General features: G+C 44.0%; 1 protein-coding gene across 2 annotated transcripts in view; it reads right to left on the bottom strand.

The window, feature by feature from the left end:
• Nucleotides 1–7,974: 7,974 nt before the first annotated feature.
• Nucleotides 7,975–14,897, bottom strand: part of Sh3bgrl2 (SH3 domain binding glutamate rich protein like 2) — a 59,573-nt gene continuing 52,650 nt past the window's right edge. For both annotated transcript variants that reach the window (XM_048435753.3, XM_048435754.3), the window contains exon 4: nt 7,975–12,119. In XM_048435753.3, the coding sequence (XP_048291710.1) occupies nt 12,108–12,119 (12 nt within the window). In that variant the 3' untranslated portion in view covers nt 7,975–12,107. The remainder of the gene's footprint in view (nt 12,120–14,897) is intronic.

The raw sequence follows: 14,897 nt of genomic DNA, 5'->3' as shown, positions 1-14,897 counted from the left end.
GATCCCAGTGGACTGGGACCTCCCACATCAACCATCAATCAAGAACACACCCCACAGGCATGGCCACCAGACACTCTGATGGAGGCAAGGTCTCAGCTGAGGTTCCCTCTATCCATGGGTCTAGTTTGTGTCAAGTAGACAAAAACCAATGAGCACAGCCTTGAGGAAGGATGAACCCTGCTGTAAGGGACCAGCCTGTCTCTTAGGACTGCCTTTCTTCCATATGACCAGACACAGAGACTCTGTCTTTATATTAAAATGTGGCACGATTTTTCCAAAACTGTTGGCTGAGCCTTTGCTTTTGACATTGACATTGCTTACTTTTAAAAACGCATTTCAGCTAGGCCATGGGCTGTGCACACCTTTAATCCCTTCACTTGGGAGGCAGAGGCAAGCAGATCTCTGAGTTCAAGGCCAGCCTGGTCTACTGAGCAAGTGAGTTCCAGGACAGCTAGGACTACAAGAGAAACTCTATCATACACACAAAAAAAGTGCAGGTTTCTATGGCATTGGGGCACCGGATCCCTTGGAGCTGCAGTTACAGGCGGTGTGAACTGCAGAGGTAGAGAACTGAATTCAGGTCTTTTGCAAGAACAGTATGCACTAATTGGTGAGCCATCTCTCTGGCTCCACAGCATTGTCTTGGGGTCACACTTTTCCCTTAGGCTGGCTTTTTAGCTTACTGTTGCTGAAGGTCACACTTCATAGCCTAGGCCAAGACTAACACTGACAAAATCATAAGAAGATCCTGTTGGAAGATACTCCTTGGCTTTCTCTCTGCAATTTAGTAGAACTAAAACTTGAGACAAATATCTTCTAAGATGTATACAACTACACACACATACAGTATGCAATATCTACATACACAGCAATGAAAATAGGAGAGCTTTTTCGACCTTGCATTTAACATATATGCAGTCATTTCCCAACAGCTTAGGGTGTATGCAAAGTTATTATTAGTCAAAGAACTTCACTCTGAGTGTAATCTCAGCTACTGTAAGACAAGAGAACATGCTGTTTTTACCACCCACCCACTTGTTTCACCTAAGAAAAATAATGAACAGCAGTTAGCTCAGATATTAGAGCTCCATCTAGTAACTGCTGAACTGCCATACTTCTGTCAGGCTTCTACTAGGAAATTATATTTATTTCTGACTTTAGAACTGAGGCTAGTTAAAAAAAAAAAAAACAACCAGAAAGGCCAGAGCTTTTCTGTTTTTGTTTTTCTGAATTAGAGAACGACCCAAAAGTTGGTAGTGTCTACACTGACTGGCTAGTTAAGGGTTACAAAATATGCACAAAACTAAATGAATTGATGATATTGACAAAGCAGATAGTATAGAAAAGTATCAGGCTTGAATCTATTTGTATAGTATAGCAGAAACAGTGAGTCCTTCTCAGTTATTGAAAAAAAAAAAATCAGGCTGTTCGGCTAAATAACGCTTTTCTAAAGTCCCCAAACTCCCTACATGGCAGGCACTGCAGCTTACGTCTGACAAATTCTGGACTTTCGGGAGAAGGTAGTCAGTTTCCAGAACCAACGTTAGTGCTAAGCACTGCTGTGTGGATATCCACATAGTCCACACGCCAGAGCCTATGGCTGCTCAGGACCCAGGGCACCTCCTCCAATGTGAGAGGTGATGTATGCTGTGAATATGTTTCATTGCCATTGGTTATTAAAAAGCTGCTTTCAGTCAATAGATTAACAGAGTAATGCCAGACTAAAAGATACAGATTATATAGATATAGATACAGATACAGATACAGATACAGATACAGATATAGACACACACACAAAAAGAAGGCAGAGTCAGGAGATGCCATGGATCCGCCAGAGGAGAAAGACACAAGGTGGTAGTCAGAACCTTGCTGGTAGGCCATGAACCTCGTGGTAAAATATAAAATAATAAAAATAGAATAATTTTAAAAAATGAGTGAGATAGAAATATCCATAAGCTAAACAGGTCAAACAGTGTTGTAATTAATACAGTTTCTGTGTGATTATTCTGGTTCTGGGCAGCCGGGAACAAACTAGCGGCCTCCGCACAACATCCTCCCCCACAGCGCCTTTCCAAGGAAGACTGCAATGGCCAGAGTACTGTGACAAGCCACACTGGGAGGGACCTTCATGTGCCTATCAAGGTACACAAGGTACTGGCACGCCGAACTGCAATCAGCTGGTTGATATTGCTCCTGACTTGGCTAACGTGTCTTGATGTCACACAAACCCTCGAGGTACTCGTGAGAAAATCAAAACATAAAGCAGGCACACACTGAGACTCAAGGAAGGATGTGAAAGCAGCACTGGTCAGGAAAAACACATCCTGGATCAGTCATCATTCAGAGCCAATTACTTTGTCAGTAAAATAATTTTTGACTTTGTACGTCCTTGGAGTTAATAAGAGGGTCCGTGACAGGGTCACCGATCTAACCATCTATTTACCCATCGGCTCACTGGATCCCTTGAGGTCAGGGTGAGGGCCATCACAGAGGCTGGCACGTGCCATTCCCCAATGAGATCTCCTTGGTCTTTCACTTCAGGCATGATTTTATTTTTATGTGCTGCATGAGTAAATGAGGAAGAGTAAATGATGAGAACACATAAGTATGCCCAAGCACACGCTAATAGCCAGGCCCTTTAGATACTACAGAATTAATGAGTTCTTATTTACTGCTTTGCAATTCAGGGACTAGGCTAAGACCAACGCTCTAAAAACAAGTTAGCGCTTATCATGAAGACCTGTTACATGAAAAATTCCATTACAAGCTTTACATACATACATCAGCACTATAATAGTTCCTTTTTCCTACTTAAAACACACATAGGTTAGATTTTATTGTGTTTTATTATGGAGCCCACCTTGACCTTGAACATCCAATCCTCCTGCCTCAGCCTCTCAAGTTGTAGGATCACATACCTGTAATCCCTCACAAGTAAAATAAATTTCAACAGCTTGAAGAAACCATGTAAGCCATCAGAACAAGGACCAAGACTGAGCTCTGCATCCTTTCCGGACACACTTGTGTCTGTGACAAGTCATTCCTCAGCTTAGTTAATTATCACGTGTTCTCCAAGGAGGCCAGCCAGCAAGGCGTATGGATTCCCAGTAAGACATTTTCACTAATTACCCAGGGTTCACAACACACTGCCACTCTCACCCTCTAAGCTCTTGAACATGACCGACTCCAGATGACACCAAGAGACTTCCTGTTACAGAACCCCTTCATGGCGTCTTTGTCACTGATTTATCCTAACTCCAAATTCACTCTTCCATGGCTGCTGTGGTGATGGGGAGAGCTCCATTAAGCCAGCTCTCTTCTCTTAAGACACGATGCTAGCCTTCTCAGTAGAGGAGGCTGGAGGGACACCTGCACAGTAGGTCAGCAGTGAGGGTAGCTGGCGAGACACGTGGTCCTTTAGGGACCTTGCACCGTTGGCCTGACCTGTGATAACCCCTTTGGCATGGACACTCTGCGCTAGGCCTCCTTAAGACACTGCCACCTGCTCCTCTGTCAGCATGGCTGCCCTCTTGCTCAGCAGGCCCTAGCCTGTACTCCATGGGTGGCTTCCTGTTCACCCAGAAAACTCCTGTCATCCAGGAACTACAACTGGATCTCCTCCAAAGACTTTTGAAGGGCAGCCCCTCTTCACGCTTTCCCTTTTTAGATATTCTCCACACCCCTCCCCCCAGGGATTTCTCATATCTGACAGTATTTTTTTTCTTAAAAAAAACAAAAAACCAAAAACCAGAGTTCAGCAATTCCTTATATTCACCTCCCTTGTTTAAATCACTGTGTGGTTCTTACCTCCTAATTGGTCTCACACTAACAAAACATATTTCAAACTTATAGCTGTCAGCAGGAGAGAAAAAAAGAGAAGGAATCAAAGTTCCAGTGATAAAGTAAGAAAAAATCGGGACTTCTTAGCACATGGCCACATAACGACTCATCAAATAGACTGCTAATATTGCACGTATCTGTGACAAAATTATGGCCCACAAGTAAAAAGACACAAAAGTAATGGCTCTCTTCGTCCAAAAGCAGGGCAAACTAAAGAAAATTAAATACACTAGAGAAGCAAGGTCTGAGACACACAGTCAACATTTGTACTCACAGGTAGGTTAGCAAAGGCACTAGGCGTTCTTCAACCACAGGCAAACATAAGCATTCACCCTGCCACCAGCAAACCCCACCAATGGTCCTAGGGTTGCGTCTTCTGACTCGTGCAGCCGGGCATGAGCTGGTGACTGCGCCATTACCAAAGAAGGAAAGGTTTGTTGGTTTTTCCTCCTCCTTTCTCAGAAGTTCACCAACTTACAGTCAAGGTACAAAGAAATAATTTAAAAAAAAAAGATTTTAAAGGCTAGGAACATAGTGGCAGTGATAGGAATACTGGCTTAGCCTGTAGCAAGCCCTGGCTCAACCACAGCACAACAGGGCACACACACATACACACAGTGTGTGTGAGAGAGGGAGGAAGGTGGGAGGGAGGGAGGGAGGGAAGAAGGGAGAGAGAGAGAGAGAGAGAGAGAGAGAGAGAGCGCACAGATTCTCGGCTTTAGCTGGACATCTTATTTAGAGGCTTTTTTTCCTGACATGTCATGCAAATTACCATGATACCAATTCCACGAGCAAATCACCAGAATGTAAATCATAACAACATACCGAAATAGTGCCAATAAAGAGCCACTTGCTAGGTCACTAATGAGCACTTGTTACTAATGGGGAAAACCTTGGAGAAAACTGACTTTGACCAACATCTACCCTCTGCACTTAGTTGAAAAGATGACTCCTGGGGTAGACACCTCCTCCAGGGAGCAGCTGGGTCGTTTTCTTGCAGCAGTCTAGGTTCCAGTAGTTTTGGCTTGCACTTAGTGCAGATGTAACTATTTGCACACTGAGGTTCGAGTAAAGCTGGCCACACTAGCCTCTCCTTCACTGAGAGGCACCATGGTGCCCTGGGTGAGCTCTGGCAGGGGAAGGAGTGTCTTGTTGTTCTTCCGTAGTTGTCCACAGCTGTGAATGTTAGTCATCTTAGCAGCTAAAAATCCTGTTTGCCAACCCACCTTTGGGCAGGCAGGCTAACCTGCCAATATTCAGTTCCTCACATGATTAGGATGCGACACAATGCTAGTGAACACTCGCTAGGACGCCCGATGCAGGGAGCTGCAGTTGAAGTCACACAGACTCCCAGGCTGGAGACTGGAGTGTGGCTCCTGTCACATCTTGTCACCCAGCTAGCTGGTGCCCACATTTCGGGCAGCACATCAAGAGAGGTTTACCATAAAGATAGGGGAGAGAAGGAAGGGTCAGTCTTCTTGCTGACAAACTGCTGACCTCCAGACAAGCCTGTTGTCCTTGGCATCCACCATGGTGGCAGTTTGTATCTTCTGTTTTTAAAGGGGAATGTAATGGCTCACACAGATACCAGCTATTCTCTGCAGAGCTGTGGTAAACATTCTTGGGACTTAGCCCTCAGCTTCTCGGCTATCTGCAAAGCTCACACAAATGTATGGGCAATTAATCTGCCTTTTGGACATTTCTTTCTGGTCATATTGCCAAAGATTAAAATAAGCTGCCCAGGGTTTTAAAGTACCTTCTCCTATTCTCTTAGAATACTAATTTCAAGGTAAACCTCTAGTACTCTTGCCATTAAAAATAACTGAGTAAAGGATTTTCTTCTTTTTATTACTTTGGGAATAACATAGTAGGGAGAGTGAATTAGTTGAACAGCTCTTGCAAGCATGAGAGACGCCAGTCATCTGCATTCTGTTCGGCTACAAGTCCTGTTGCTTTGGGGCATGTCATGTGCCATGTTAATGAATTGCATGCGTGTGTAGGATTTCACTTTCTCGAGTGGGGAGAACAACACATTCAAGAACAACATTCTTGCTAATCTGATTTATGTTACTAATATTATCCCACTTCTTTTATCTGTTTAACGTCTCTGATACTTCTCCTTGCCAATATGTTTCATGGCTTGTACTAATAAAATCACTAGGTACATAGAAATAATTTGGGGTCTAAGACAGTCCAAAGCTTGGCTCCAGGTGGAGCTCTGTAAACTGATGGGGAGGCGGGAGGAGGGGTGCGTGTGCAGAAGTCTGGACAGAGATGTTGAGCATTCTGACAACCATGACACTGCTGGTGTCCAGAATAGACTCTTCCTTCACTACAAAGATGCTTTGAGCTATGGGGGCAAAAAGCAGAATGAGAAAGTTCTTTTGGCAGCTATATCAGAAGATTATGCTCCCAAAGGCATTCACATTTTTCAGTATTATAAATGAAGAATTTACCAAGACCTAAAAATATTTCAAATGTATTTATTACTATAGTGCAAATTCGGAAGCAAAAAGAATGACAGAAGGCAGGGCTGCCTGGAAGGTAAACAACAAAAGGCACATAGGCAATCTAAAATATCCCAGTGGCCACACTTAAGGGGGCAAGTGATCGCCTTAATATTCAACTTAACAAATTTTAGAGTACCATTTTAATGTGTAACCAATAGAAAACTCATTCATGAGTTCATTTAAATGTTCACACTCAGTATAAATCCTAAAATATCTTTACACTCAAACCATGTCACAAACCCAAGTGGGCTCATTTCAAGGGCTCAGTGCCTTACGTGGCTTGTTGGTACAGTGGAAGGTCCCACTCAAAACTTCAGAGCTTTGTTCTGTGTGACTCTGGTGCATAGACACTTGCTCCTAACCTTCAGAGGAGGTTAGGTTATGATTTTTATCATTATAGGGCCCCATATTATGTATAATATTATAGAGGTCTGTTTTATAAGGAGTTTTTCTCAATTTCTTTTATTCACTATAATGAGCTTTCCTAATACACTTTCAAATACCAGTGTCCAGAGTCTGCTGAAAGTGTCCTTTAGAAGGAAGAGAATCCTGCATTCTAGTTCCTGATAGTTCTCCACACGTGTGCATTGCTGCCCCTGCAACTCTCTGGGCTATAATTGGCATCACATGGATCCCCTGGGACTTAACAAAGATTTCCTGCTGTTCTTTTAAGTGTCAAATCATGTTTGGTCCATTGTTACAGGCCCACTGTATGTTGACATCCTAAGCATACATGCACACGAGCATGAAGTCTGCATAGACTTCCTTCTGCTGAAATTCAGGAAAGCAGGAATCCAGGAAAGCAAACGGAATCACAACGTTAATGACATTGATTTCCTGCCAAATAACAAACTGATGAGCCCTGAGACACTTTCCAAGAGGAGAGCCTTCTAGAGCAGAGACGCCCTGAGCACATCTCATGGCTGACAGACAGGCTATAGAGCACACTTACCTTTATCTTCTGACACCAGAATAAGCATTCACGTGCATTTCACACATTTCTGGAAATAGCCTCCGAAGACTGTGTATTCCTGATTTCTCTTCACTTTTATGAGATAACTCATGAACTAGAGGTATGTCTCAGTGGTAGAATGCTTGCTTATCATGTGCAAGGTCCTGGGTTTAATAACCAGTGATACAAGCAGAACATTTAATAACTAAAAACATATCCAAATAGCTGAGAAGTTTGACACAGGAATCCCATAATAAACATGCTCAATTTACTAATAATTTTTTTTTAAAGTCAAATACGTTTTACATACTTGGCACAAATTTGACTAGCAATCACACAGATTGATCAGGATCTGTAATCCTAAAAATGTTGGCATTCTCGTGGGAATACACACTGGTACGAAAGTTCGAGAAAGCCATCTGACTCCGTCCTGAAGGCTGGTTTGTGTGCTCTTACTGTACAGTCAGCAATTCTACTTAAGGTGTGGATCCACTCTTGTGTAACTGCACCAGAAAGCAAATGAAAGAATGCTCACAGCAAGGCTCAATGGTCAGCAACTGGAGAAAAAAAAAATTATTAATTCATCTAGTAGAATAATTTTTAACAATGAAATTTCCCATCGCAATGGATGTTAAAAGGAAGAAACAAACAAACAAAAACCAACCCACTATATCTGGTTTAGTTCTGTTTATTATTCTTTATGGATACATACATGGAGACAAAACACTAAAGGGTAGAAAGGCTTCGATTCACACAAATACAGGTGAGGCTCCCATTATTCAATAGGGAGAAAGAGAAGGTCAGGGAGGGGCCCAAGGGGTGCCGAGGGGAAAAGGCTGTAAGGCAGGCAGCAGGCATACAGAAGTTGTTATTATTACTCTTTATACTTCAGTAGATATGTGTGTACATATGCATGTAGTCCATTGCATGTATAAAATCTAAACAGTCAGGATGGTTTTAATAAGGAACAACCATTAACATCCCTGATGACGAGCTGCAGCCCTGAGTACTGACAACTTACCTGGCCTGCCACTGATTGCTGCTGTGTCGGCTGCTTTCTTTTGCTCCCCTCATCCTCCTGCTCAGATGGGACCCATCACCTTGTGAGGACTTAATACAGGCTGGCAGAAAAGACAGCCATGCTAATCTCGTCTGGGTGTCTAGAACTGGGAGGCCCTCCCACCAGAATCTGGGTCATGTGCAGGCAGGACTATTTGCTGACTTGGTTTCATGAGTTGACACATTTCTGCCGGCTTAGAGCTTGTTGCCTTTGACCCCTCCTCTACCCTCCATCTGTCCTGGTGTTTAAGTTCTGTCATTGTTTCTTGGTGAGTTCAGCCTCAGCCCCTGCTTTCCTTCAGAAACATTTTCTTTGGCTTCCAAATGTGGCTCAAAGAAAGCCCAAGTGAAAGGATCATGGCCACCTATCATATTTTTGGCAACTAGTATCGGATAAACCACTAGAGTAGACTATGCCTGGGAGACCACAGAATACCTAGACCAGTGGCTGAGTAAGGCCCGCCTCAGCCCTGGGCTGCCTGTTTGCCTCTTAGCTGGCCTCCCAGTGTGCCCAGGCATCCTTCTCAGTGAGTGGCTGTATAAGGTCTGTCCTTTAACAATCCAACCCTTTCTTGGATGGCAGCAAAAACAGCTTCCTAGAGAAACAGGACCCAGCCAACACCACAATAAAAGCTGGAAAGGGAGTGAGAAAAGGAAGAAACAACTCCAGTTTCAGAATGCCATGTTTTCTAGAATTTATTCTCCTTTAATGAAGACTATAAAATCTGAGATTTCACCAATGCCTTGAGAGACAGATACAAACAAACTGAAATCAAAACAATTACACAGACTGAAGTAGACCCAGACACTTAGGGACAAATCTATATCAAAGAATTTCTAGAAAAAAACAAATCCCACAATAAAATCAAACAAAACAAATGAAACATAAAAAGCCTTTGGTACCTTCCAGTAACAAAAGAAAAAATATTTAGATGGTTAAATTCACACAATATAAAAGTAAAATGTTGGGTTAACTTTACAAAATAGAAAACAAACCCAAATGTATTAGCATCTCCGGGCAAAATGTCTTCTTTTTCTCCTCTTAGATTTTAGTAAACCCCCAGGATTTGGCAAAGTATTTCCTGAACTAAATCTTCTTCTGGTCTGCAGACACTTGGCAGTATGGCATTCCACGCTCACCTACGGTTAAAACGGCACCATTTGGTGTCAGCAGCACATTTCCTTGGTCCCATAAGGAAGTCAACACTCTGCCTTAAAGCTGGCCTTACAGCCTTGCCTGTGCTTCTTTACTTCTTTCCTAGGCTTTGAAGATGGTGGTGACCAAATCTAGAGGCAGCCAAAGGTAATAAGAACACTAGTTCAGCCAAGTTTGCAATCCTAGCACTTGGGAGGCAGAAGGAGTAGGTTCCTGGTCTACATAGCAAGACTCTGTCTCAAGCAACAAGCAATAGAAAGAGGAAAAGGAAGATGGGAGGAGGAAAGTCAGTCTGTCACTCAGATTGGTGGGCATTTAAGTAAAGACCCAGTGTGCTCTACACACGCCATTGCCTGGGAACTACAGTCAACTCTGTATCCTGGGTTTCTAGCCACAGAAAGAAGGAACTCCCACTAGCCTCATGCTTTTGCTGCTGACTCGCCAGTGTTTGATCAAAAGGAATCATGGCAAGAAAACGGTATGTAACTGTGATAGCAATTCTAAGCACACTGTCTGCTCAGTGTTTTAACAAGGTCACAGCAGGTATGGTACGGCCAACCAGAAAGGTATACTGACACATCTGGGTACCTTTCTCTGTCTCCCAAGTATGGTGAGGCTCACATAATCCAAAACATGGTAAGACTTCGCTTTTCTAAACTGGTTCTTGGCACTCACTGGCAAGAATAGACTCAGTCAGCGTAAGCTGGGCTGATTTCATGAGATAACTTTAAAATCACTCTATTTTAAATGGACGTGTGTCTCGTCAGAAGACTCACAAATCAAGCACAATGTCCAGTTGGAAGAGAAAGGAAACAAAACAAAACGAAACAAACACAAAAGTCCCTGGGATTTATCAAATGGAATGAGACCTGGATATTGTTTAATACCAACTAGCCAGTAAGATCCATGATTCGACAAGCTTTCTCTGGAGAGAAAATTTTATGTCAAGCATTTGGTCCCTTCATGAAGAAAGCTCTCCTGTCTTCCAGCTGTAATAGGGTCTGCAGCTCTCAGGCTGGGATCTCAATTTTTTGCATTCAAAAAAATGCCCCAGAACATGTATCAGAGCTCCTGGTGCAGGGGAAGAGAGAGCTGCTAGCCTGCTCTTTCAATTTCTCAAACATTTCCTTTCCACAGTCAGAGAGAAAGGTCGCACGTCACGCTGCTAGGGGTAGGTGGAGACTTCAGTCACCCCTGAGTTTATCCTATTCGAGGCTGGCCCTATGTTTGGCAATGAACTCTAAAATATGCCAGGATGTAGAAAGATAATCTCTGCCCTGATGAACTAGAGGTGTTCAGTGTTTACCAGTGTCCGCCCAAAGGGAGCAGGGATTTCGTTCCTTAAGATCGACAGATGACTCCCTAGAAAGCCCCTTTCTCTCTATGCTCTCTGAAATCTCACTTGTTCTCATACATCAAGCAAGGATGTGTGTGTGTGTTGGTGTTATTCTGAAAAGTCTGAGACGGCGAACCGGTCTGAATACGAACCAAGAGAATCAATGGTAAGCAGTGTTGGTGTCTGTTTCCCGCGGCACTGGAGCCGAGCGCAGCAGCTTGTGTGTGCTGTGCATTGTGTGTGCTGTGCAAGTCTTCTGCTAAGCCCAGCTAAGCCCAGCCCCAGCAGTACTGGCGCCTTCCAATACACTTCATCAACAGCTCACAAAATATATCTAACCAAGTATTTCCTTTCTCCAAAAATATAATCCCTTCACAAAATAGAACAAGCAGCTGCTACTCAGAGGAGCTGCATTTAAAAATATATATGCGTGTGTGTGTGTGTGTGTGTGTGCAAGAGCTGGAAATGCCTTTGCATATGGACAGAGCAAACTTTCTTATTAATTTACTTCTTAAAATACATCCCTCAAGCAGTCTTATGCGTACAGTGACATGCCCGCCTTGTGAGGGATAAGGAAGGAGACGTTTTCCGAAAGCAATTCTTTTCTGTCCTGTAACTTGGTCATAGTAGTGCAATGTCGCAGTGGCAGTTCTGGAAGCACCTGTAGGAGCCTGCAGAATTGATGGGGTGAGGGTTCCCATTACAGAAAGGAGTCGAGAGCATCTAACTTCTTCAGTAGGTTATTACGAAGTACCAGAGTGGTGAGTGACATTCGTGATTCTGCAATAAGAACCCTTGATGTCCTTTGCCAACCAGCATTGTTTTTCTCCTTTCTGATTCAAAGACGTTACCATCTTGGCAAACTGGTTGCAAGGATGCAATGCAGGCAGCTAAGAGAGGAATGGTTTTATGCAGTACTGGTCTGGTAAGATTTAGGGCAGATCCAGCATCTTCTCCCACGTGTGCTGCCCCATTGTCTTCAATCACTAAGGAAGCAGACGGTAACAGGTGGTATTTTCAGGTGAGGCAACCGCAGGCAAAAGAGAAAAGCAGAAAATCCACCACCAGAGCCCCGATTAGCTTAACAATCACGCAGTCCCCATCGTCCCCACGTTCTCCAAAAACACCTTTTCCAGGTCAAGCAAAGTTGCCGATTGTGCATGTGGCTTTGTCACAGTGATGCATCAGGTAAGCAGGTATGTGTTGAGTACCACGGTGCTCCAAATGCAACTCCATCACCTTCACCCTTTGTGTCTAAGGCTCGGCCTATTAAACAGAAGAGGGAGAGAGGCACAGTTCATAGGCTACAGTGACAGGGCAGTTTCTCTCTCTCTCTCTCTCTCTCTCTCTCTCTCTCTCTCTCTCTGTGACAGGGCAGTTTCTCTCTCTCTCTCTCTCTCTCTCTCTCTCTCTCTCTCTCTCTCTCTCTCTCTCTCTCTCATGCTCTCATGTCAGGAACAGAGATGGGGAAGCCATGAGTCACCCTCTATGGCTGACAGGAGCTAGTCCTGACTTTTAAGCCAGAACCTCAATTTCAATCACACCCATCCAACCTCATTTTTTGGCAGCCACCAAGCCTCCTTCCTCTGAACACTGCTGTGCTACTAACTCACAGCAGGTGGCTATAAGCTTTCTGGGGGACAAAGAGGTGCTGGTTAAGGGTGATGCTGGGTGAATGACATCATCAGAATGGCAACATCACTCATGAAGCATCACCATCCCAACTGTCCGGGCACCAGTTAAACAAGGGTCCCCATGAAGTCACTGCAATTTGATCCAGATATGGACAAAGAATGTGCAGTACAATCAATTGTTTTGTATTCTGAAAATCACCCCTATTGCAAGGGACCTGGGTGCAGAAATTTCCATTAACAGGATCTGCTTGGAGTCTATTAGAATAATGAACTTTGTGGCCAGTCACTGCTGACTCCTGTCGCTCGGTTTTCCCTCCCTAGTGCTTCTACCTCTCCCAGCTCTGATGGAAGTGGAAACCCTAACATTACAGCTAGAAATCCACTTACCTTTTACTTTAAGAAGTCCCTGTGCAAGACAAACAGCGTGTCCTGAGCCAGGGTGGCCATTAGGCCACCACTTAGTGATCACTGCCCTTCCCCCCTCTGTCCACTTTGGAGAGTAGTCCCGTCAGAGCCACACCTGCCTGCGGGCCATCAGCACACTCTCCTACCTACTGTGGGGGCAGCTACAGAGGCTACGTGGGCTTCTGTGCCTCCTGGCTTTGTCTTCTATGTGTGCCTGCTGCGGTAGTGGGAGAGAGGACAGGGTCACTTCCGCTGTATCACAGCTACGACCACTTTGTCCAAGTCATCAAATGTAGGCTTCTTATGAATGCTAACCAATGTGCAAAGTAAGCAACTCGAAAGGGGGACTGCTTACTAGTGCTTACAATCCCACTCCTCGCAGAGGGAGATGAAGGATGTGTACTCTGTGCCTAAGGCTCTGAGGGCTCAAGTGCCCAAGTGGCACGGATACTATGCCAGGGTTGTGTATTCTGCCCCAAGGGGTCCTACCTAGGAACTCCATTTCCAGGCCCTTTATGCCCTTTGAGGGATAAGCTTCAATGGGTCTAAGACCAAATATCACTGCTCAGGTACCATGTGAGAATGGACCCTGCAGAGACCCCCAACTTCCCTTATAAATACTAAGGAGAATACACTGTGGGATTCTGTTACTGTTTTGAGCCAGGGTCTCAAGTGGCCCAGTCTGGCCAGGACCTTGCTATAAAGCAGAGGGTGACCTTAAGCACCTGATCCCCGCCCTTTACACCTCTGCAGGGTTATGGTTAAAGAGATGCTGCATGCTGGGAATCAAACCCTGGGTACACGCTAAGCAAGCATGTAAGGACTGAACTACGGCCCCAGGCTAATTGTCTAAAGAAAACAGAAGAAAACAACAAACAAACAAAAAAACAACAGCTTGCTAAACCTCTAAGGAATTGTACCTTTGGAGAACATGAGAACAAAGACAGCATGCACACTGCATTTTCTAGGAGGTTTTGACACAGCCAATGGTGCCTACTGGGTTCCTGCTGCCATCAGGTAATCTTTGCCCCAGCCACTGCCCACCTCCAGTTCTCTGAAGATAAATCTGGATTATTTAACATCTTTAGGTGAAATATTTCATACACACAACCCATTTTCCTAAGAAATATTCAAATGTCTAACTTGTATAAAAATAGCCTTAGGAACCTGCAAATACTTTCTGCGTGGGCGTACCTGTGAAGCCTGCGCACAGGAACCACCCACAACCCATCTGCAGGCTTGCTGATGCTAAAACAAAGCCCGTTTTCCCAGGCGCCCTGCTCCCCAGAGCTGCTGGAGGAGTTCTATTATTGATGCCCTCTGCCTTCCTCCCACAGGTGCTCCAGAGACTGGACCTGTCCCAGGCAGGCTCAGAGGACCTGGTACTTACAAAGTTCTCAGAATGCACTGCAGGTTCAGCTGTGTTAAAAACACACGCTTTCGAATTCCCCTCAACCTGAGCTATAGGCCAAGCCTCGATTGCTATGTATAGAAAGCTTGTAAAGAAAGATGGAAAAGTGTCAATGTGGTCAGTTCTGGGTGGTGATTTTAATATTCTATCTTATATGCATTTATACCGTTCCAATTTAAAAAAAATAAGCCTAAATTACTTTTCTAATCCCCAAACCAGTGTTTTTAAATGAAGTAAACAAATTATTAACTTATTTGGTAAGTATCATTGTTTTAAAAAATAAATCTTGTGTTTTATGCAATTGTGGGAATAGCCATTATTTCTAAGTCTTAGCACAAGACAAACTCGGGTTCTTCTTGTTTTTCAAAAGTCATATGACTCAATAAAGAGGCTTTAAAAATATTCGGATTGGTTTAGGAACTGCATGTAGTATCTCCTTTTGTTTCCTTCTGGAGATGCCTCTCAAATGTGGCTTTGCTTTTGCTCGTGCATAAAGCTGCTGCCCCTTGGCATCTGTGATGATCCATCTGTGGTGATCGTGACCTGGCTGGGACCCCAGGATTCTCTCTTCTCTCTAGTTCACAGTACCTGTAA

Source organism: Myodes glareolus, chromosome 4 (assembly GCF_982192425.1).
Source record: "Myodes glareolus chromosome 4, mMyoGla1.1, whole genome shotgun sequence".
Taxonomy (NCBI): domain Eukaryota; kingdom Metazoa; phylum Chordata; class Mammalia; order Rodentia; family Cricetidae; genus Myodes; species Myodes glareolus.
The sequence above is the reverse complement of the archived record's forward strand: the minus strand, read 5'-3'. Positions and strand labels throughout refer to the sequence as shown.